General features: G+C 47.8%; 2 protein-coding genes across 6 annotated transcripts in view; both read left to right on the top strand.

The window, feature by feature from the left end:
* Nucleotides 1-2,795, top strand: part of CRMP1 (collapsin response mediator protein 1) — a 31,350-nt gene extending 28,555 nt beyond the window's left edge. For all 5 annotated transcript variants that reach the window (XM_087963470.1, XM_087963474.1, XM_087963473.1 and 2 more), the window contains exons 13-14: nucleotides 956-1,124; nucleotides 1,903-2,795. In XM_087963470.1, coding sequence (XP_087819596.1) covers nucleotides 956-1,124; nucleotides 1,903-1,994 — 261 coding nt within the window. In that variant the 3' untranslated portion in view covers nucleotides 1,995-2,795. The remainder of the gene's footprint in view (nucleotides 1-955; nucleotides 1,125-1,902) is intronic.
* A 4,560-nt stretch (nucleotides 2,796-7,355) lies between these two features.
* FKBP4 (FKBP prolyl isomerase 4) lies at nucleotides 7,356-21,774 on the top strand. Its single transcript, XM_087963478.1, has 10 exons — nucleotides 7,356-7,522; nucleotides 8,383-8,527; nucleotides 10,218-10,360; nucleotides 11,474-11,598; nucleotides 13,091-13,222; nucleotides 13,570-13,630; nucleotides 14,726-14,809; nucleotides 17,580-17,765; nucleotides 17,925-18,164; nucleotides 20,024-21,774. The coding sequence occupies exons 1-10, from the start codon at nucleotides 7,412-7,414 to the stop codon at nucleotides 20,117-20,119; spliced, it is 1,323 nt and encodes a 440-aa protein (XP_087819604.1). The 5' UTR covers nucleotides 7,356-7,411; the 3' UTR covers nucleotides 20,120-21,774.
* The last annotated feature ends 925 nt before the right edge of the window (nucleotides 21,775-22,699 follow it).

Consider the following 22,699-nt stretch of genomic DNA (forward strand, 5'->3'; position numbering starts at 1 on the left):
CTGGTTACTCCTGAGGAAGCCCCCTTGGGGCTGTGAGTTCTGCCACCTGTGCCCTGGATCCATGCCCCTTGGGGTTGGTTAAGCCTTCCTGGGAAAGCAGCAGAAAGTGACGCCAGCTGATTGATCACAGGAGGGAATACAATACTCCCTTCTTAAGAGATTATCCTTGGACACAATCCGGATAACACTAAGTCAGCATTGGTCTTGCTTGTGAAGTGGCATTAGGTCCAGAACACTGCGGCTCACTTACTTAGGATCACCTACAGGTGAGTAAAGAAGTCAAAACAGCTGTGCAGTTGGAGAGACACAAGTAAACACCCGTTCACTGAGAATGAATACATGTTTGTCTGTCTATGGAGATTCTCAGTCCTCCAGGTCATGGTGCTTTTTCAAGAGGCAAATGGACTTTTTTGTTTTTCTTTGAAGACATTTTATTTCTCACCCAGGAAGCTACTTCAACTCTGACTGGATGGTGGGGAAGGGAAGGATTTATATTCCTTGCAGACAGCTGGTCATTTGCATTCTTTTGGAGAGTCCTTGAGGCCGCCTGGAGGTTTATCTGTGTCAGCAGGGTCACCTGAGTGGTGCAAAGGGGTGTGGAGCCTTCTTGCAACTGCTGATAGGAACTGGGTTGTAGCATGGAGATAGATAATGTCGTATACCTTTCCCCTCTAGTTGAGAGAAGGGCTGTTCAATTTTGATGTAGATGACCTCTTTGACCCCACTTTCAAACCAGTGGTCCTCTCTATGCAAAACGTGGACTTTGCTGTCTTCAAAAAAGTGACCTGGGTCTTTTAAATGCAGGTGGACTGCCGAATCTAATCCTGATAGGTTTGTTCTCCTATGTTGGTTCATGCGTTTGTGAAGTGGTTGTTTTGCTTCCCCAAGGTACAGATCTGCACATGGCTCACTGCCTTGCACTGCATGTACGTGTGTTTCTTTCTGCACCCTGCAGGTAACAGAATTACAGGGTGTTTCTCGAGGAATGTACGATGGGCCAGTCTACGAAGTTTTAGCCACTCCTGCAAAATATGCGACTCCTGCCCCCTCAACTAAAACGTCGCCTGCCAAAAACCAGCCTCCACCAATCAGAAACCTCCACCAGTCTAATTTCAGTTTATCAGGTGATTCTGAAATCTTTTCGAAACAGAATGCTGGCGGAAAAGATTGCCCCCCCGCATGAGATATTTAGGATGGAGTTGTCACCCTATTGGGAGCGAGGAAGTGTTCTTTGGAGCGGGGTGGGGAGTGTCTTTTGACAGAGGCTCTAGGAATGAGGATGCCTGGCTGGCCCTCTTTGGGAGTGCCAGTTTGGCAGGAAGGGGAGCTAGGATGCCGCTATTTAGACAGCCAGAGTGGCCTTGGGGTGCATGGTAGTTCAGACTTGCAAAGCCCATTTGAAGTTTCCACCCCAACCAGTGGCCTGAGATTCTCATTTTTGCTGGATTCCCCCTTGGGGACGAGTAATGGGAGCTCGCTCCATTATGCGGCGCTAAGGTTTCCAACCGCCGAACTGCTGACCTTTCTGATTGACAAGCTCAGCATCTTAGCTACTGAGCCACCGCGTCCCTACATTTTAAAGTAATCGATGTTTAATCTGTGTTAATGGTTCTTCACCTTGGTGGTATAGCAACTGCCTGGGGCAGCAAAAACAAGGAGCAAATAATCTGACATAGTTTGGACAGTGCTGTCTGCCTGCAGAAGCCTGATTAGTTTAAAAATTATGGTGGGCACCCCGCCATCTCTCTTCACTTTTGAGCGGCTCAGTTCTAAGCCACACAGAAGCTCCTGTTGGCAGGCCCAACGCCACACTAAGGTTTGCGGTGCTTTTTGCTCAGAAAGGAAGGATTCTCATGTATTGCTGAGGATTAAATCTAATGCTTCTGAAATGCTCTCTTGCAGGGGCTCAAGTAGATGACCACAATCCTCGCCGTACCGGACACCGTATCGTGGCACCACCAGGCGGCCGTTCCAACATCACTAGTCTTGGATAAGCGTAGACGGAAGTCGGCAACGAAGAATGAACGCTCTTAGTCCTCCTCTACATCCTGTGTTCCTTAGCTCACGTTTCATTCATTGCGATGCAAGAACAAAATTGTTTGTCTTAAGGAAATAAGTGTCATAGTGTGATGTGTTTGCTTGGAATGAATCACCTTGGTTGTGTTCGCCATCTTAAAAGCATGATCCTCCCCATGCTCGGTGAGCAGCAGCGCTGCTCGTACCTTTGCTTGCAACAGAGGGTCTCTTTTCGCACCTTCCCGCTCTTCACCCCCTTCTTAGCTGTGCTAGATTAGGCAATGCATGTTACTGAAGCAAGTTGCGGTTTGTGCGTCTACTTTAGAGCAAGGCCGCTGGCCACTTTGGATTAGACACAAGGTCAAGGCGCGATGTTCCGTTAAAGGAAGACACCTGTGGACTCTTATAAATATGCAGAAGAATTTTTGTTGGTGTCCATTGTTATTCATTACCGACCCAATGAGGGGGGCCAATAGGCTGTGATCTTCTCAGTCGAGTCAAACTCTTGTCCGACTTTAGGAAAAGCCATTATTATTATTATTATTATTATTATTAATTCATGTGGTGACCATAGAGGATTTCTACAGACGGTCCATCTTTACAGACCAATTTTGGTACTTGTAAACATTTCCAAGGTTTGTTGGGTTTTTAACGTTTTTTTGTATGGAGAGGGTTTTGTTTTTCCTCCTTATAGATTGTGGTCATTTATTAGAATGTGTCAGATTTAGTAGTCGTGGCTCATTTTTTAAACACTTGTGAAATAAAAGAACATGAAGTAGTTTTGACTCTTTTTTTATTTTAGTACATTATCAAAACAATTGCCATTTGGTTTCTTATACATCCTTGAGAAAACTCCAACCTAACAGGAGTTAAACAGCAACTGAATAACTGGCTGGGGACTATAGGCCAGAACCCATTACACTGCAGTAGTCTTTGTTTACAGATTTATAGTTTAACACAATAATAAAGTAATAGATTTGGAAGGGACCTGGGAAGTCTTCTAGTCCAACCCCTGTACAAGCAGGGAGACCCTATATGACTTCAGACAAATGATTGTCCAATCTCTTCTTAAACACTTCCAGTGTTGGTGCATCCACAGCTTTGGGAGGCAAGTCATTTTACTGATTAAATTTCTTTTTACAGTAGAACTTGGGTTATGAACGCTCCTGTTCGTGACCAAATCCGGTGACGACCAAAGATTTGGGGAAATTGTTGCTTCTGGCGGCAAACAGATCCTTGGGTGCCAATCAGTACAGCCGCGGCGATTTTCCTTGCTGCAATGTTTTCCCCTTCCGTGCATGCGCAGAACTGTAGGTACGTGCACAGATGGTTGTGCTTCCGGCCATGACCAAATCGGGTTGTGACCGTAGTCCTGGAACAGATTACGATCGCAACTTGAGGTTCTACTGTAATTCTAGGTTGCTTCTCTCCATGCTTAGTTTCCATCCATTGCTTCTTGTCATGCCTTCTGGTGCTTTGGAGAATAGATTTGACTCCCTCTTCTTTGTGGCAGCTGCTGAAGCGAGCGGGATCGTGCAGGCTTGCAGGAGGCGAGTTAGAATGCCTTCAAATAGTGGAAGCAGTGGTGGTATTCGCCCGGTTCAGCCCGGTTCTGGTGAGCCGGTAGGAGCGATGAGCAGCGACCGAACTCTCCGCTGCTCTGCTGTTGGGACCACCCACCTGCCCGGGCTCCCATACTCGCTTTTATCTGCTGAATTTGAAGCCCAGCTGCTTTGGGCAGCACAGAAGAGTGCCGCGCGGCAGCTGTTGAAGCGACCGGGATCATGCGCAGGCTCGCAGGAGGGAGTTAGAACGCCTGTGCACCTACGCAAAGTGCGCGTTTGGCATGCCCAGCAAGCCATGGCCACGGAACCGGTGGCAACAATATTTGAATCCCACCACTGAGTGGAAGACTGCTGTCGCCACGGCTCTAGTCTTACAACAATGATGAAGATGTAGCTTATGAGCATTGCGTGCATCATAACCAATGCATGTATGCACCATCCTGGGTAGCTCCTCTTTCTGTCATAGAGCTGCTCAGCAATGGATCTGACCCATCCCCTCCCTTGCCCAAAGGGCAGTGAGTTTGGAGAGGAAGGGATCACAAGAGAATAAAAACAAACACCAAAGCTGTGGGAAATGCACAGCACATGAATATTGAATAATTCAAAAGATGGATAATTTGTATTAATATAATTAAAAATAATTTAAAAGACTGATAATTTGTAAGGTGACCAACGGTCCTCCTTTAGGGAGGACAGTCCTCCTTTTGTAAGTTCTGTCCTCCCTCAAAAAGTGTCCTCCTAAATGTCCTCCTTTTTGATATTTGAAGACTAATCTGTAAATCTCCGTATTTGATCGATGCCGATCCGATGTGTGTGATGTGACGTATTTGTTTTTGACATGACGATGATTATGAGACATATGCGCTCCACACAGGATTGTTTTGAGCGTGCAGCGCGCAAGAGGCTTTGTTTTCCCCCCCTTCCATTTATTTGTGTCCTTTTAATTGTAAAAAAGTTGGTCACCTTATAATTTCTATTTATATCAAGCCATATAAGAATGTCAATAGTATCGATATGAAATCGTTGTCAGGCTTGTTCTCAAATGTAAAAAAAAAAGGGGGGGGCTATTGCGCCCACTCTGAGACCCCTTTTTCTCCAAAAAGGTCTCCTTTCTTTTTCTCCAAAACGGTCTCCTTTGCGAGTCTCCTTTCTCAGCGCCGGCCTCAGCCTTCCTCCCAAGAGATGGAACCACGCCCCCTTTTTTTGCTGAATCCGAACGCAGGGCGATGCCATCGCGCGGCTTCTCTCCCCCACCACCCCCAAAAGGGTCAAAGCCGTCCCACTCGCCCATCCGCCGGCTGCTTCCGGTGTGGCCAGGGTTGCCAGATCGCAGCTTGGCTCTGCAGCCAAACTCAAGTCAAAATACGGCCAAATTATTTTCTCTCACGGCCAAGTTTTTTTTCCAAAAAAATCATAAAAAATAGTCAACCAGGGGGCTCAGGATTGCGTGCAGCCCCTTCTTTGATATGTTAAACAAGTTTTCTACAGTTATGAAGAAGGAAAAAAACCCACACATTTATTTATGTATTGATTTGTTTATTCTTCACGTTCTTCGGCTATTAATATGAATATGAATTTGTGATATTCTTTTCTTCCCACGGTTGTTGAAGTGAATCGCTGCCGTTTTCCTGTTACAGGCATGATATTCCCCTCTGAAAAAAAAAATCGGGGCCGGCCAAAAGAGACCCCGCGCCGCGCACCAAGAAATCGCACAAACAACACCAACGCCACACACCCTTCCTTTCCAGCCGGTCAGGTGTGGATCAGCTCCGGAACTGGGCCGGGAAGCGCCCGCTGCTTTCCCTCGCCAGGGCCGGGCGGTGGCGTGTTGCCCTGCGCCGTGGCCCCTGCCTGGCAGCGCGCTTCTCGGCAAGAGGCAGCCGGGTTGCCCAAGGAGCCCGGCCGGCCAGTCGAGGGGCCCCCTTGGCAAGGGGCCGGGGAAGCCTGCGGGCGGAGGACCAAGCGCGCTGGGAGGCAGAGATTCGGCCGAGGCCATCAGACGGAGAGACGGCTGGTCTGTGGCTGCCCAGCTCCCTTTTCCTGCGGCTCAGCGGCCTCCGCTTGCACCGCCCGGGCTCCGCTCAGGTGTCCGGCTGGGGCTCTGCGCGCCTCTGCAGCTGTCCGTTCAAGGGGTCGAGGTTCTCTTTAAGTATCCATGGACCGAAAGGTGCCAGGAGGAGGAAGAAGAAACCCGGGAGCCGCTGCGGTGAGCCTCCAGTGCCGCTGCTGCCGTTGCAAAGCTCTTCCTTTTTGCCTTTCCCGAGGCAACGCGGGAACGGAGCCGCACGGAGCCACGCCTGCGGTAGCAACTCCTGACTCAGGGGGCCTCCGAGGGGAGGGGAAGGAGGAGAAGAAGGGGGGGAAGGCGATTCCCCCAAAAATAGGAATTCCGATTTTAATCAGAAGAATATCATGTCTGTCTGTTAGGAACATGGTTCAACGTGCTCCACGGAGGTTCTCCGCCGTCCCAAAGGGGCTTTTTCCAGAGGCAACTGGACTGTCTTGCTTTTCCTGGAAGACGTTTCGTTGCTCGTCCAATGAGTCACCACCGGGACATGGCGGTTCTGTGAATCTGGCTCCTGCATTTCCTCTGCTCCTGGGAAGGTCATAAGAAGGCCATTCCGTGGTAAAACTTTGGGTTTTGGTTGTGGTCGTTGTCGTTGTCGTGGTCGTCGTCGTTTCGGTTAGGGTTAGGGTTGGCCTTATCGGTGTCGGTATACTTGCCATTATCGCTATCGCTATCGTTATCTTTATCGTTATCTTTATCGTTGTCCTTAGGTCTATCGCTGGGAGAAGCCAGCGTGTCGAGAGGCGCCCCCTTTCCTCCTGTCGCCCCGCGTCTCCGCCTGCCGCCGGCCTGTTCTCCATGTCTCTTCTTCTTCTCCGATCAATTCCAAACGCCCGAATCGCCAACACTCAAATGTCTTTAAGCCACGGCGGGCTCCAGCTTAAATAGCCCCGCCCTGCGTTTTCGTTTTCGTTTTCGACGTCCACGCATTTGATGGACAAATAGCTTTGAAGGACCGAGTGTTCAGCAAATCAGAAGCATCTTTGATAGCTTTCCTGGGGAATTCCCCTCAAGTCCTGGTCTCCGGCCAAATTTAGTTGTTTGGCCGTGAAATCGGCCAGATGGCAACCCAGCCGCTCTCCTTCCCTCGCGCATGCGCGTCACCATGAGCAAAAGGAGGACAAGCGCGTCCTCTCAGTCCTCCGACACGCCCGCTTCCTCTCTCAACTCCCGTCACACACCCCTTCGGGCCCTTGGCGCCCGGTCACGCCCCCTTCCCGCCTGTGACCCGAGTAGGGGCGGCTCCTCCTCCGTCAACACCACACTCATTCCCGTCATTTTTTTTCACGGCCAAGCAGATAGAAATACGGCCAGCTTTCTCGAATTTGGCCGGAAAAACGGCCAGATGGCAACCCTGCGAGCAAGCGCCGGCTCGCCAAACAGGCAGCGCGTGCGCACATCCGCCTTCCTTTTCGGCCTGAGCGCCGTGAGGCGCTCGAGTCTAGAAGCTTCGCGAAGTCCGCCGGATCGGCCGCCCGCCTGGGCCATCCGTGACAGGCTGGGGGGGCGCTCTCTCTCCTCTCACTCACTCTCCTTGCTGCGCGCGCAGCTTTTGCTTTTTTTGCCCCCGCCTGCTCGGGAGGTTTCCTGGTTTCCCGGGGGCCGCTCTCTCTCTCTCTCTCTCTCTCTCCCTCTCCCCCCTCTTTTTCACTCTCCCTGCTGCGCGCGCAGCTTTCGCCCTGTCCCCGCCCCCTTGACGCGCCGCCTGCTGGTCCCGCGCGCGCGGCCGAGCTTCCCTCAGAACGGCGGCAGCGGCGGCGCCATGACGGCGGAGGAGCGCGGGGCTGAGGAGATGAGCGCGGCGGAGGCGGCGGCCGCAGCGGCCGCGGAGGGCCTCGACATCACCGCCAAGGGCGACGGAGGCGTCCTCAAGGTGGGCGGAGGCGCCTGCGGGGCCCGCCTGGCCCGAGCCTCTCCCCCCCCCCCGCCGAAGGCCGGGCTCACCCGCTGCCTTCCTCACGAGGCCCCGAGGAGGCGCGTCTGCCCCGGGATTCTCGCCCGCGGGGGCTACTCCTTTGCACGCCCGGCGGGGGACAGCGTTGGAAGCGGCCGGTCTGAATTCCGGGGCGGCCGGGAGCCTTCAGGCCGCAAAGCCCTCCCCCCCCCACTTTAAACGCCAAGGCCGAATTGGGCCGCTTGCGTTGGATATTGGGGTGCAATGAGAGGGCTATTAGGGTTGATGGGGGGTATTGGGGTGCAATGAGGGGCTATTGGGGTGCAATGAGGGCTATTAGGGATGGTTTGGGGCTATTGGGGCGGGATGGAGTATTGGGGTGCAATGAGGGGGCTATTAGGGGTGGGGGGCTATTAGGGAGAATGGGAAGAGTATTGGGGTGCAATTGGGCTATTAGGGATGATGGGAGGAATATTGGGGTGCAATTAGGGGGCTATTAGGGGTGGGAGTGCTATTAAGGACAATGGGAGGAATATGGGGGCGGTGGGGCAATTGTGGGGGGCTTTAGGGCAGTGAGGGGGGCCAGGCCCCTCAGTCCCCACCTCGTCCCCCTTTTCTCTCCCTGGGCAGAAGGAAAGTGGCCCTCGGCACTCTTCCTGCTCCGGACCAGCCAGTTTTCGCTTTGCGACCTAAGGCCACTAAGCAGGGAGCGCCAGACTCTCTCCTGACACCATAAAAAGGGAGCTGCTGCCTGGCTTGGCTTTGGTTTTGGCCACCGGTAGAGCGGGGCTTTTGGACGGGCCCTCAAGCCGTGTCCGCTTCCTTCTCTCCCTTGGCAGGTGATCAAGAAAGAAGGGACGGGCACTGAATCCCCCATGATAGGGGACAAAGTGACCGTCCACTACACCGGATGGCTTCTGGATGGCTCCAAGTTTGACTCCAGCCGGGACCGAAAGGACAAGTTCTCCTTCGATTTTGGAAAAGGTGACGTCTCTGAAGTGGAAAAATGGCCCTCTCTTCTCAGTGTTCTACTTATTTATTTCTATCCCGCTTTTGTTGTTTCAGAAATAGCTCAGTGAGGCCAACACGTAACCTCTTCCTATTTCATATTCGATTGCAATAATTAAGTTTTCCTGTCCAGATTTCCACAGGGAACACAGCGGCCATCGTCTGTCCCACTGTAACGTGGACTGACTTGCACAAATTCAATGCCATAACTTATTTTTTGCACGGCGTATTATTTGATGGGGCCGGTGGAATATAATTTTTTTTTAAAAAAAAACTACAACCCAGTAAAACATTAATTCTCAACATGCTATGGGAAACATAGAGCTTCTTAAAGAACGAAAAACTATCTGGATGATGAGGTGAGAAGATCAGATTGGGAAGGTTGCCCAAATTAAAATCCTGACCAGTCTTTTGCATGATACGGCTAGTCCTTGATTTGCAAGTTTGTTTAGTGACCGTTCAAAGTCACAACTTAAAGCCACTTAACGACCATTGCAGCATCTTGTGATCAAGTGATCCAAATCCAGACACTTGGCGACGGATTCATACTTATGACCATGGCAGCGTTCCATGGGGTCACGTGATCCCCTTTTGCGACCACTGTCGAGCAAAGTCGGTGGGGAAGCCAGATTCACCGAACAACTGAGTTTGCTAGCTTATCAGCTTAACTGCAGCGATTCCCTTAACCGCTGTGGCAAGAAGAAAGGTCGTAAAACCAGGCGAAACCCGCTTAACATAATGTCTCAGCCACAGAAGTTTGGGGCTCAGTTGTGGTTGTAAGTCGAGGACTGCTTGTACTTGCCTTATAAAGAGAGAAGGAAGGTATACACCAGAACAACTAGACACAAAACAGGTTTTTCCTGAATGCCATCACTTGCTAAATAAATAATTCCCTCAACACTGTCCAACTATTCACAGAGTCTGTACTACTAACTACTATTACTATTGATCATCTCATTACTCCTGATCACCCATCCCCTCCCACTTGTGACTGTGTGACTGTAACTTTGTGGCTTGTATCCTTACGATTTCTATGGACTGTTTCCTAGTATGGTTTGATTGTTTATTGTACCCTATGGCTATCATTATGTGTTGGTACCTGATGATTCTTGACAAATGTATCTTTTCTTTTATGTACACAGAGAGCATTTGCACCAAAGACAAATTCCTTGTGTGTCCAATCACACTTGGCCAATAAAGAATTCATTCATTCATTCATTCATTCTATCTATCTATCTATCTATCTATCTATCTATCTATCTATCTATCTATCTATCTATCTATCTATCATCTATCTAAATCAGGCCACTAGTAATACCTTCCTTAGCGCGACAAAAGATTCATAATGCAAAAGGAACTTCGTCTCGGCCCTTTGTTGAACGGAACCCCAACATTATGGGCTCTTTCCCACAACAGTTTTGCCTTCTTACAAATTGTACACAAGTAACAACAGCCCCTCCTTCCTAGGGCTGGCAGGCAGGACTTTTCACAGTTTCTCATCAAAGTGGCAAGAAGAGAAAACTCCGGAGGGAAATACTATATTCTCCCAACCGTTCCTGAAGGGCTGGACTCTTACCTAGATAAGTTGCGCTGCGTTTTAACAAAGCCTTTCATCTAAGCTTCTGGTAACATTGTCATCTATTTTCTCTTTTTTGTGTGTGGTTAGGTGAGGTGATCAAAGCATGGGACATCGTTGTGGGAACCATGAAGATTGGAGAACTTTGCCAGATTGTCTGCAAACCAGAATATGCCTACGGCTCTGCCGGCAGCCCCCCTAAGATACCTGCCAATGCCACTTTGTTTTTTGAGGTAAGCTTGAGGCCATGGGCTTTGACCCACAGCAGATGGGCACATTGGATGGGAGGAAAGCTCTGCCTGCTCTCTCTCCCCCACCATCTCCTCAGACACCCCACCCCCGATCTGTTTGCTGTTCCATAGCCACTCTGGATATACAGGTAGTCCTCGACTTACGACAGTTTGTTTAGTGGCCATTCAAAGTTGCAACGGCGCTGAGAAAAGGGACTGATGACTGTTTTTCACACTTAACAACACGTTGTAGCAGTCCCCATGGTCTCATGATTCAGATGCTTGACAACTGACATTCAGATGCTTGACAACTGACTCATTTTTATGATGGTCACAGTGTGCCCAAGGTCACGTGACCTCCTTTTGCGTCCTGATGAACAAAATCCACTGAGAAGCCAGATTCACTTAATGACGGTGTCGCTAATTCCAAGAACTGCAGTGATTCACTTAACAGACATGGTGAGAAAAGTTGTAAAACGGGGCAAAAACTCCCTTAGCAAATTTCTCCCATAACAACATAAATTTTTGGACTAATTTGTGATCGTAAGTCGAGGACTCCCACTTTCCCTCAGTTTATGACCGTTTTCCACACTTACGGCCATGACAGCATCCCCATTGTCATGTGATCAAAATTTGGAGGCTTGGCAATTGACTCCTATTTATGACGGTTGAAGTGTCTTGGTGTGTGTGTGTGTGATGTGACATCCTCTTTTGCGACCATCTGACCAGCAAAGTCAATGTGGAAAATCAGATTCATTTCACAACCGTGGCGTTAACTTGACAAGCACAGTGATTCACTTAACAACTGGGGCACGAAAGATCGTAAAACGGGGCAGTTTGCTGAACCAATGTCTCGCTGAACAGCAGAAATTTGGGGCTCCACTGTGGTCGTAAGTCGAGGACCTCTCCCCCTACAGTTCCTGAGTGCAATGGTGGGAAGTGCACAGAAAAAGAAATATTTCTGTTTTAAGGAATCTTTGACTTAAATCTTTAATTTTTTTTCCTTTTGTCATTTTAACTGTCTTCTGCTCACTGTCATGCACCTTTTTTTTAAATTTCAGTCCGTGCCTGATGCCTCCCCTTGGCGCTAAGCAAACCTGTCCTTTTTCTCTCTAGATAGAACTGTTTGAGTTCAAGGGGAAAGACTTGACTGACGATGAAGACGGAGGAATAATTCGGCGCATCCGAAAGAAAGGAGAAGGCTATTCCAAACCCAACGAGGGAGCCTTGGTAGAGGGTGAGTAGCAGAACTGGGCTTACTTAAACCAGGGGGTGGGGAACGATGGCCCTTTTTATAACCTGTGGAATTCCTGAGCCATCAGGGGTGGGGAATGATGGCCCTTTTAAGACTTGTGGATTTCCAACTCCTAGAATTCCTGAACTAGCATTCCTGAGCCTGACTGGCTCAGGAATTCTGGGAGCTGAAGTCCACAAGTCACAAAAGAGGCCATAATCCTCCATGTTCGCCTTAAACACATGCTGGATTTTTAATCTGTATTTCAGGGTGGGTGTGAAAGGGTTCCAGATGGTCTAAGGGCCCCAACTCTGTAATAGTGTTGTCAGGATTCCGGCAGTTACTCCAATTAAATCATGAGCCTTGTGCCACACTCCCAAAACTAAAAAATATTTATTCTACGTCCGGCATTTACTTGGGTATAGCCGACTCTGAGATACGTAATTCACTGTCACCCTTGATCCTGCTTCCCCCCACCCCACCCCTCTGGGTGTATCATCCAACGAAAAACGTCCATAGCCAAGAGTCATCAATCATGCTCTCCAATTAGATTTTGCGGCAGAAGCTTCAGCCATCTAATCAGTCTTTGAAGAAAATATGAATGGGATGTACTTTCGATTCCACATCACCACCTACTCTTTGAAACTTCCCCCACTTCTTTCTGTTGTCAACTATAAAGCGTGTATACAAAATGTTTTAGGAGTTGACAGTTGTGTTGAAACACAGGTAGTCCTCGACTTATGACCACAATTGAGCCCAAGACTTCTGTGAAGTGAGACATTTGTATAGTGAATTTTGTCCCATTTTACTACCATTGTTAAGGGAATCACTGCAGTTGATACGTTGCTGACACGGTTAATAAGTGAATCTGCCTTCCCACATTGACTTTATTGGAAGGTTGCAAAAGGGAATCGTGTGACCTTGGGACACAGCAACGGTCATAAGTATGAACCAGTTGCCAAGCCTCTGAATTTTGATCACATGATCCTGGGGATGCTGCAAAGCTCGTAACTGAAAAACGGTCATGACTTTTTTTCAGTGCCATTGTAACTTTGAACGGGTCACTAGACAAACTCTTGTAAGTCAAAGACTCTGTAACTTCTCTGTTTCCGCCATGGACACGCACATTTTGCTCTTTCAGCCAGATTTACCCAAGGAACAGCCTATCACGCAGATATTCCCTTTTTTTGACACACACACACATCCTTTGCTGAGTGAAAGTCATTCTTTCACTCTCCTGCGGACAGCTGTTTTGGGGTGTCCCAGGAGAAGATGAATCCTATCTCCTTCCTGCACTCACAGCATGCTGGGAGACAGCGATGTAACTCCTTGAGGCTTTTGAGCGTGTCTGTCTCTACAGCAGTGCCCCCCAGCCTTTGTTGGGGACTGGCAAGGGTGGGGGAAAGGAAATGATTTCAGGCAAGCGGCCAGCGTATTCAGATGTTTCTGCACAAAACCGCTTGCCTATGACCTGCCTGGCCCGGTTCCCAATGGCCCAGGGTGGGGGTGGAGCTGGGGTTTGAAGTAGGAGAGGCAGAAAACTATGACCTCCCTCCTGGCGTGGACAAAACCCTACAGAAAATGGAGAAGCTGGAAGAGGCTGTGGTTTACCTAAACCCAGGCGAGCCTTCCCCTAAAAGGGCTTCCGTTTGCAAAAAAATGGGGCCCCAAACCTTTTTTTGGGGATAAAAAAAAGATAGGAGAAACTATGGAGGGAGAAAAGGATACCCACCAAACCCCCCCCCCCCCCCCATACCCACCCCTGGTAGGGAAAAAAAAAAAAAAGAAGCTGGAAGAGGTTGTGGTTTCCCCTCCCCCGAGGTGTCCCCCTGCGCCCGGAAGCCCTCCCCCGTCCCACACACCAACTTCCCCCATATTTTGGGATTAAGAGATGGAATGATCTGATAGCAAAATATAGGGTGAAGAGCCCCCCCCCCCCCCCCCCCTCCCCCCCCCCCCTTTCTTTTTGTTTGTTGGGGTTTCAAATCCCTCCAGACGCCGACTTGCAATATGAAATCAAGCTCAAAACCTTTGAAAAGGTATGTAAGGGGGCACATCTACAAAGGCAGAGGGGATGGGAAGAGAATTGGCCTTAAAGTAACAGGCATGGGCTTATTTTTTGGTATTTTCAGCACCCTAATTTTTACTGAACATCATTTGTTTTATTCAACTGCAAAGTGTACAATTACTGATTGAGGTTTGATACATAATGCAGGCTTTTTTAATGCAATATGTTTAATATTTAAAGATGTTTGTATTGATCTCCCTGGTCCCATCAAGTTTCAGTTTGAGACAAATCAAATGGTTCACGCAATAGGATTCTCTTTTCTCTCTCTCACTTTTGCTTGGTATTATCACACTGTCCATATTTATTCGTTTAATTTGTATGGCTGCCCATCTCCCCGAAGTGACTTTGGATGGTGAGTGTGCTTAAAAAAGTTAAAGATGAAAAATGCACAATCTAAATGAAAAGTAACCCGCAGGAATAAAATGATAAATGGGCCCCGTGAGGATAACCAATCAGCAATATTTTGCGCCTGACCCCCCATCCATGGGAAAAAAACCTGGAAGTTCCCAACTCTCCTTTCTCTCTTTGACCTGAGGATTTCTGTCCGTGGGAATACTGCTTAGGACTTGTCTAAACTCGTTATTGGTTCTCCGGAGTCCCAGTGTTCTGGTTTCGCATTGCAATCCAGGATGACGTGGTTGCTTTCGTCCAAAGTTCCCACGGCTTTTAACTGTCGGATCAGGTCTTCTCTGTTGCAAAGATCAAATGTAGGAGCACCGCTTCCCTCTTCCACACTTCTAGAAGATCAAATCCTCATCAAAGAGTCTGCAGTCGTGGGCAGAGTTGATTTCCCCATAGATGTCTGCCGATTGAAATCTCCCGTGATTCTTAGATCCTATCTCCCGACGTAGCCAAAAACCAAAACAAGGACACAGACGTGGGATTTCTCGTCCTGTGGCGGAGGGAGGGTTGCCAAGGGCCAACCACGCTTGTCTGTGCTGCCTAGGAAAGCGCGCTCCCAGATTCTCTTCGGCTGAAACCGTCACTTACTCCGTGCCCTTCTTCCTGGATGGGCTTTCTTCAACGACGAAGGTGGCTGATATGGCTCTTTTTTGTGTTTCCGCAGGCAAAGGAGCCCTGGGAGATGAACACCCAAGAGAAGCTGGAACAAGGCGCCATCGCAAAAGAAAAAGGCACCCAGTATTTCAAAGTAGGTGTCCTGCAGCAGGGGTCTCCAACCTTGGCAAGTTTAAGCCTGGAGGACTTCAACTCCCAGAATTCCCAGCCAGCTTTGCTGGCTGGGGAATTCTGGGAGTTGAAGTCCTCCAGGCTTAAACTTGCCAAGGTTGGAGACCCCTGTCCTGCAGGGTCTGTAGCAGCCCCGGGCTGCTGTCCTGCAGAATCAGCTGCTGATGGGATTTTACCTTCGGTGCTGCATAACGCTAAAAATGTCCAGGAGAGTGTAAGAAGGAGCCGAGAGAATGTGCTTTTCTGGTTCCTCATCCAATTTATTGGAGGGAAGGATTGAGTTGCGGTCTCCCAGTGATAAAAATTTCTATCCTCCCCTGCTGAGTATGCTTGTTCACGATTTGAAACATGGGCTGGAGGAAAAGGCAGATCGGATTTGCGTACGGGCGGAATTGGAGGAATAGGTGAAGCCTTAAGAGGAAAGAAGGAAGGCTCCGCTTTCATTTTGGTTGATTTGAGGCGTTGGCTAGAAAATCGCAAAGAGAAGCACAAAGGCATTTACAGGAAGAGAACTCAAATGCGCAGTTACGGGACAAAGTGTATTCCTGGGCTGGAGGAAGCACTTCCTTCAGAAAATCCACTTGGCGTTGGAGTCGATGGCAAAAAAAACCAGCCAGCAAAGAGCCTGGGTGTGGCTAAGAAAATCCAGGTGCAGTCGGGGACATCCAGAAATACTTTCCAAAACACTGGAAAAATAATTCTTCCTCTTTATTCTGCTTTAGTCTGATCCCGTAGTGACTGCTGCCCTCTGGCCTTGGGGAAGGATTTAGAGAGATTGGAGTGGTTCAGAGAAGAAAGGAGAGGAGGAGGAGGCTTAAGTTTCAAGACCTACAAAGGGAGGCTGAATTTGAGTGACAGGTGGATGATAGGCCTGCTTGGAGGGCAGTTAAAGGTTTCTTTTTCCCTGGGTCCAGAGTTCAGATCATGGGATGATGGATATGAATTCCAGGAAAGCAGATTCCCGTGGAAAGTTAGAAGGAAAAAATTCTGGTGGCAAGACCAGTTTGACGGGAATGAATGACCCAGCTCACAGAATGCTCTCCCGCCGATAAGAGGGCGGTCCCAAATGCTTTGATTTGGATTCATATAGAGGGTGGTGGTGGTGGAATGGTGTGGCTGGGGGCTGGATTTAATGTCTTGCCTGCTTTAAATTACGCTACATAACACAGTGCAGGTTAGTTTTTGTGTTTCTGGGTACGAGGAGTGTTTCCCTAATCCCTTATGCCTAACATAAATTAAAAAAAAATAGCTTATTGTTCCATAAAAACATTGCTTGTGCGGTCAGGAAACTTATCTGTGTTCCAGAACATTCAATGCTGAGTTGACTTCCAGAATATTCTGGAACTGAGAGAACTGTCCAGGATATACTGGGATTTTGAACATCATTACTGAGGACAATAGAACGAAAACATTATGGTGGCTTTTTCAAAAAAGCGGTTTGCAGTTTTGTCACAGATCTAGAAAATCTGTTCATTTCCAAATCCTTTTGAGTGGCTTTTAACTGTCTTTGTATATTTGCCTGTGGAAGTATAGGAAGACCTTGGCTTACGGCCACAATTAAGCCCAAAATTTCTGTGGTGAAACGAGACGGTTGTTTTAGTCTATTTTGCTCTGCTTCAGGACCTTTCTTGCCTCTATTGTTAAGCGAATCAGCGCACCTGCTAAGTTAAGTGAATATGGTTTCCCCATGAACTTTGCTGTTCAGAAGGTCGCAAAAAGGGATCACACATGACCCTTGGGACAAAACAACGGTCATAACCATGAATCAGTTGCCAAGCACCTGAATTTTGATCACGGGGAAGCTTCAAAGGCCGTAACTCTGAAAAATGGCCATGAGTCCCTTTTTTTCAATACTGTCATTTTGAACGGACACTAAATGAACCGTTAAAGTCAAGGACTACCTGTATAGATTGTTCTTTCTCAAGCTGCTAAAGAAGATTTTTAAAAATCACCGTTTTTTGTCTCTATAAATGCAAAACTTTGGTTGGCTGCAGCCACAAAATCGAAACTTGGGATGAATATAGCCGTTTTTGCCCAGGCTTTCGACGTAAGCGCTTGAAAAGGAAAACGGGTGCACAGTGTCAGGATTCTGGCAGTTACCCCAATTAAATCATGAGCCAAACTTCCAAAACTTCAAAAGGATTTATTGGGAGTTAACATGTCCGGCACTGCCTGGGTGCAGTTGACTTTGAGACACATCATTCCTTGTCACCCTTGACCCTGGTCTTCCCTCCACCCCCTGGGTGTATCGTAATTCATATTCTCCAATGGGACATGTCCATAGCCAAGAGTCATTAATCAGGCTCTCCAGTTAGAATTTTGCATTGCAGAAACTTCAGTCATCTAGTTATTATATTTGAAAAACTATGGAATGCGCTTTATCTTTCCAAGCTGCCGCACTACTCTTCCAAAACCCCTTTCCCCTCTCCCTTTCTGTTGTCAACTCTAAAAAGACCATAGAAATATATTATGAGTTGACATCACGGTATGAAGTGTTTGGATGTATTAGTTGAGTGCAAGACTATGAACGTTTTAAGAAAATAAACGCTTCAGGAGCTGTTCTAGACCCCATTTGCAAAGGGGTTGAAGGCAGGTGGGCCTTGCTTTAAGAACCGCTCATTCAGACACTCTTTGAAGTTGTGATGCATTGTGAATGTGGACCTTTGTGCAGCTACTGGGTGGGCGTTTGGCCTTTGGGTCCCTTTGAATCTCACCACAAGCTTGTTTTCCAGGAGGGGAAATACAAGCGAGCAACGTTACAGTATAAGAAAACCGTATCGTGGCTGGAGCATGAAACCGGCCTGTCGGATATGGAGAAATCCCAATCCAGGAACCTGAGGCTCGCTGCCCATCTCAACCTGGCCATGTGCCACTTAAAGCTGAAAGAGTATTCTCAGGTCTTGGAAAACTGCAATAAGGTAAATTGGATGAATGCTTTTTGGGGATGTCCCGGATGAAATTTTGAATTTCTCGCCGTTTTGTCTCCTGGAGCAAACCCCTGAACCCATCCTGCCCCGTTTGCGATTGGGCCGGGCCTTCGGATGTCTTGTCCAACTGCTCTCCTTCAATCATTTCAGGCGCTGGAATTGGACAGCAACAACGAGAAGGGCCTCTTCCGGCGAGGCGAGGCTCGATTGGCCGTCAACGACTTTGAGTTAGCCAGGGCAGATTTCCAGAAGGTGCTACAGCTCTACCCAAGTAACAAGGCGGCCAAAGCCCAGCTCCTGATCTCCCAGCAGAAGATACGCGACCAGCACGAAAGGGAGAAAAAAATGTACGCCAACATGTTCCAGAGACTGGCAGACAAAGAAGCAAAGGTAATAATTCTGTTCTAAAAATAGAATAGTACTAGCTGGATACCCGTGCTTCACGATGAAATTATGTGATTGGGCTTAGTTTTTGGGGAGGAAAATAAGGGGGGAAAAATTCTGCCTCTGCCTGCCAGCATCCATCGGTGTTCATCTGGCTAGCGTCCTGTCAGTGTGTGAGACAGTTGAGGGCTGTTTGGAAACTGAAAGAGTATTTGCTGTGTGAGCAAGGAGACAGCAAGGAGCCTGGGCGTGGCTTAGCTCAATTGTTCTGTACTGAAGCTGCTTGGTGATGCTGTGAAACTGAAACTGTTCCCTGCTTGTGTTTTGCATTTGGAACAGATTTCTTTTTAGGTGGGGAGGGGGAGTAGAACTCCTTAGCATCAGAGCGTGTTAATAATAATAATATAGGAAATTCTCTAAATGCTGTGAGGATCATTTCGAAGAATCCTTTCTTAGTGAGCCCCTAGAAGCCAAGAGGAACCTACGTGCCAAATGTCAAGTTGTAGGTTTTACGGTTCTGGAGATTTGTGATGATGCGTATAGTGGTTATTTCTCTTTTTATATATATAGAAGAAGATAGAAGATATAGAACAGAATGAAGAATAGAATAGAATATAGAATAAAAAAGAATGAATAGAATAGTAAAGTAGAATAGAATATAGAATAGACCGTTCAAAGTGAAAAGTGACTTCTGACCATTGCAGCATTCCCATGGTTACAGTTGCTTTACATTCGGATGCTTAAGCAACCGATTCACATATACGACAGTTGCAGCATCCCTGGGTCACGCAATCCCCTTTTCGCAACCTCCTGACTAGCAAAGTCAGTGAGTGGGTGGGTGGGTGAAACCAGATTCCCTTAACAACCATGCCGCTAACTTAACAAGTGCAATTATCCACTTAAACATACCTGGCAAGAAAAGCCCTAAAATGGGGCAAAACTCACTCAGCCAATTTTCTCCCAATTTTTCTCGCGTAAATTTTGGGCTCAGCTGGGGTCATAAGTTGAGAGGTCTCACCTGTACAGGACAGACACAAACTGACTGCTACCTTGGAGAGGGGGGGGGGAATAGCTGTCCTCTTGGGCCTTCCGCCCTCTAAGGGAGAAAAGTCTCCATGGTGGGTAGAACCTGTACCTCAAGTCACAGCTACTGAAGTCCCAGGACTATATTCGCACATTAAGGCCTGACGTGATCTCTGGTTTTGCCAGTTTTGGTGCTCCTTCTAGCTCACCCCCCCTCAGCGTTGACGTCGCTGCCTTCCCTTTTGTTTCATGTTCGAGTCTGGAGGCCCTCCGTGTTTACACTGCCAACTGCTTCTCGGCCGCTCCTTTGTTGCAAAGGGCCAGCCTGTCATCAGATGCCCTGAGTTTCAGAGGTCACCTACCCCACTAGGTAACCAATAAACTGGTTAATCAATCACCCATATAGGCCCCGTGATACGCACGCACACTGAAGGTACAAAGGAATAGAAATGGCTGCCTTTTCTGCAACCGTAACTTCATTCACCTGACTTAACCCAGGAATGTCTGTGGTCGAAGAGTCAAAGCCAAAAATGCAGCTTTGGAGTGTGTGATGTGTACCTGATGCAACAGAGGCTTGCTTATTTCCTGGGGTTGCAAAGCGACAGGAGCAGGTCAGGAAAATATTAACTTCATTTAAGTTAATGAAGTTAGCGTATTTTCCCGGTCTGGTCCTGTCGCTTTGCAAACCCGGGAAATAAGCCTCTGTTGCTACTGACAGGAGTAAATGTGTGTGTACACACACACACACACACGTACACACACAATCACACATGCTCCAAAGCTTTTTATGAAAAGAGTCTCATTTCGGTTTTTCTCCTAATGCTTTTTTCCCCCCTCTCCAGTTGGAATTGGATGCAGGATGCAAAGAAGAGGCTGACACGAAAGACGGCAAACAGAACGGTGTGGAGGAGAAAACAGAAGTTGACATAGAGATTTGAGGCTGAAAGTTGACCCGTTAGTTTTCTAAAACTGAAGAATTTCCAGTGAACTCTAGACCTTTATTTTTCTATCTGATTTGGTAAGGGGGCGATGGCTGGGGGCTGTTTAGCATCTATATAGGAAATGGTGGCAGAACAGAGCCAAGTTATGTTTGATGTATTATTTATTCGGACATGCATCCTTTACTCTGTTGTTGTTGACCTTGGGAAGTTTCAGGTTAGGATCCCTCTTCTCAGTTTCCTGGCATCTTTCTCAGGTTCCAGCTTGGCCTAATCAAACGCCACATTTTATTCCCCCTTCTTTACTTTCCTTCCCCCCATCCCTTATTTTTAAAAAGAAAAGTTTTTATCTGCACATGCACACAGCTATTTGCATGAGAGGCCTAAATACACCAGAGCTCCCTTTTCTGCTGCAGCCTTAACATTCTTTCTTTGGGTCTGTCGACATGGATGCCCCTCTGTCCTGAGCAGGGATGGCCACTTTACTTGTAAGGGCTCCTCTTCTGCAGAAGAGGAAGAAGCAGGAAACCAAAGCTCGAGCAGTAAATTCTTTAAAAAGTCTGGAGGTGGCAGTAGCCCTTGGACTCTAAATGCAGATATTCCTCCCCACTCAACATCAGCAACACCCAGAGATACAAGTTCGATAAAAGGATTGTCTGCCAATGGCATCCACCACCAGCGGGAGCTTTGGCATAAAGAGGACAGATCAAAGTGCAGGCGAACAACATCTGGCCAGATCTTGTTGCAGGTTACAAAAAGGGTTGCTGCAGTGATATTAGCCATTTTTGGAAGGAGGCCACCCACATGCCATAAGCCTTCGAACACCTGCCAGTTTGTAGGACATCCTTCTAGAGCAACCTGGTGGGACCTACAGCAGGTCAGAAATTCGGGGACTTCCCTGTTCCTCCCCCCTTTCCATTTAGCATAGAAACACGTAATCAAGATAGATCAGGCGTTCCCACTAGGACATTGGTCTACATTTCCACAATTCCCTCGGAAGCCTGCCCACAGCTCCACGCCAACAGTTGAAGGTTTTGCTGAAAAGCTACTTGTTCAGCCAGGTGGGAGAAAGGGAGGTCAGAAGTCCAGCAGCTCAAGAAGTCACAAGGGGGAGGGGGAGAGAGGGGAAAGGCCACTTATAATGCAAGCTATTTCAGGTCAAGGAAAGGAGCACAGAGATCTATTTTGGATATCTGATCGGAGCAGATGGGTTGGGAAAGCAGGATCAGAATTTATGCTTCCAGCTCAGTTGGACTCTTGGAAAAGCAGGATATTCGTGCCTCAAGTAATTTGGAAGAAGTGCACAACCCTTGAGAGCCTGTGCTTGGATGAGGTTTGAAGGGCGTCTTCCAAATTGTCATTGCCCTGTTTTGCTACTTTTGTGAGGTGTGGATAACACAAGGCTTGAGAGCTCTCTGGCTGTGACCTCAGAATATATTGCAGCCAATCCATGCATTGAGGAAGGGCAGCGAGGGATTAGGCCAAGGCAGTCGGAGGCCAGCGTGGATAAGCAGATCGAAGGCTGTTATGCACTAAGTGGTGGTGGCTTCTGAAAGAAAAGCAAACCCAAATGGAGTCATTTCATAATTGGCTTTTTAAAACAATTAATGCAACACCGCTCTGTTTTGCCAGTTAAGCAGATTAAAACTGTATAATCTCTACGGCTTGTATGTAATTACTTGGGGTGGGAAAATGGGTTTTTGAAACTTTCCCGTAAATTCAGCCGCAAACAAAAACAAGAAAGGATTCCCTTGTCTTTTTAAGGTGCTGCTGCACCTGGTTGCAGCATTCCCATGGATTCAGGGGAACTACATGTAATATGGAGAGGGGCGCTAATGCAATTTAACTTGACTGTAGAAGGAAGGGAAGAATAAACTGGATGGGCAGACACAGTCCCTGTAGTTTCTTCTGTAGCACTCTTGGTTAAATCAGGATCCAAGAAGACCTTGACAGGCTTGGAACAATGGGCCCTATCCAACATGAAATTTAATGTGGAGAAAATACTTTACACCTGGGCAGGAAAAACAAAAGGTATAAAGCACAGATTAGGTGAATACTGGCTCAGAAACAGGAACCATGAGAGGGACCTTGGAGTCCTAGTGGATGATTGCTTAAAACATGAGCCAGCCATGTGTGGCAGCCGCCAAAAGGGCTAATGCAATCCTGGGTTGTATAAACAGAGGCATAGAATTAAAATCACATGAAGTATTCATACTGCTTTATATAGCCTTAGTTAAGGCCACTGCTGGAAGACTGCATCCAGTTTTGGTCACATTACAAAAAAGATGATGAGATTTTGGAAAAAGTGCAGAGAAGAGCAACTAAGATGGTTAAAGGCCTGGAGAGTAAAGCATATGAAGAAGAGTTGCAGGGTTTGGGTTTGGCCAGCCTAGAGAAAAGGACTAGGGGGAATATGATAGCAGTATTCCAGCATTTGAGGGGCTGCCCCAAAGAGGGGATCCACTTATTTTCCAGAGCACCAGATCTGGACAAGGAAGAACGGATGGAAACTCAACAAGGAGAGAAGCAACCTGGAATTAAGGAGAAACCTCCTAGCAGTGAGGACAATCAACCAGTGGA

The sequence above is a fragment of the Notechis scutatus genome, chromosome 4 (genome assembly GCF_049901735.1).
Source record: "Notechis scutatus isolate UNSWTSFEM ecotype Mainland chromosome 4, rNotScu1.2, whole genome shotgun sequence".
In the NCBI taxonomy this organism is placed as follows: Eukaryota; Metazoa; Chordata; class Lepidosauria; order Squamata; family Elapidae; genus Notechis; species Notechis scutatus.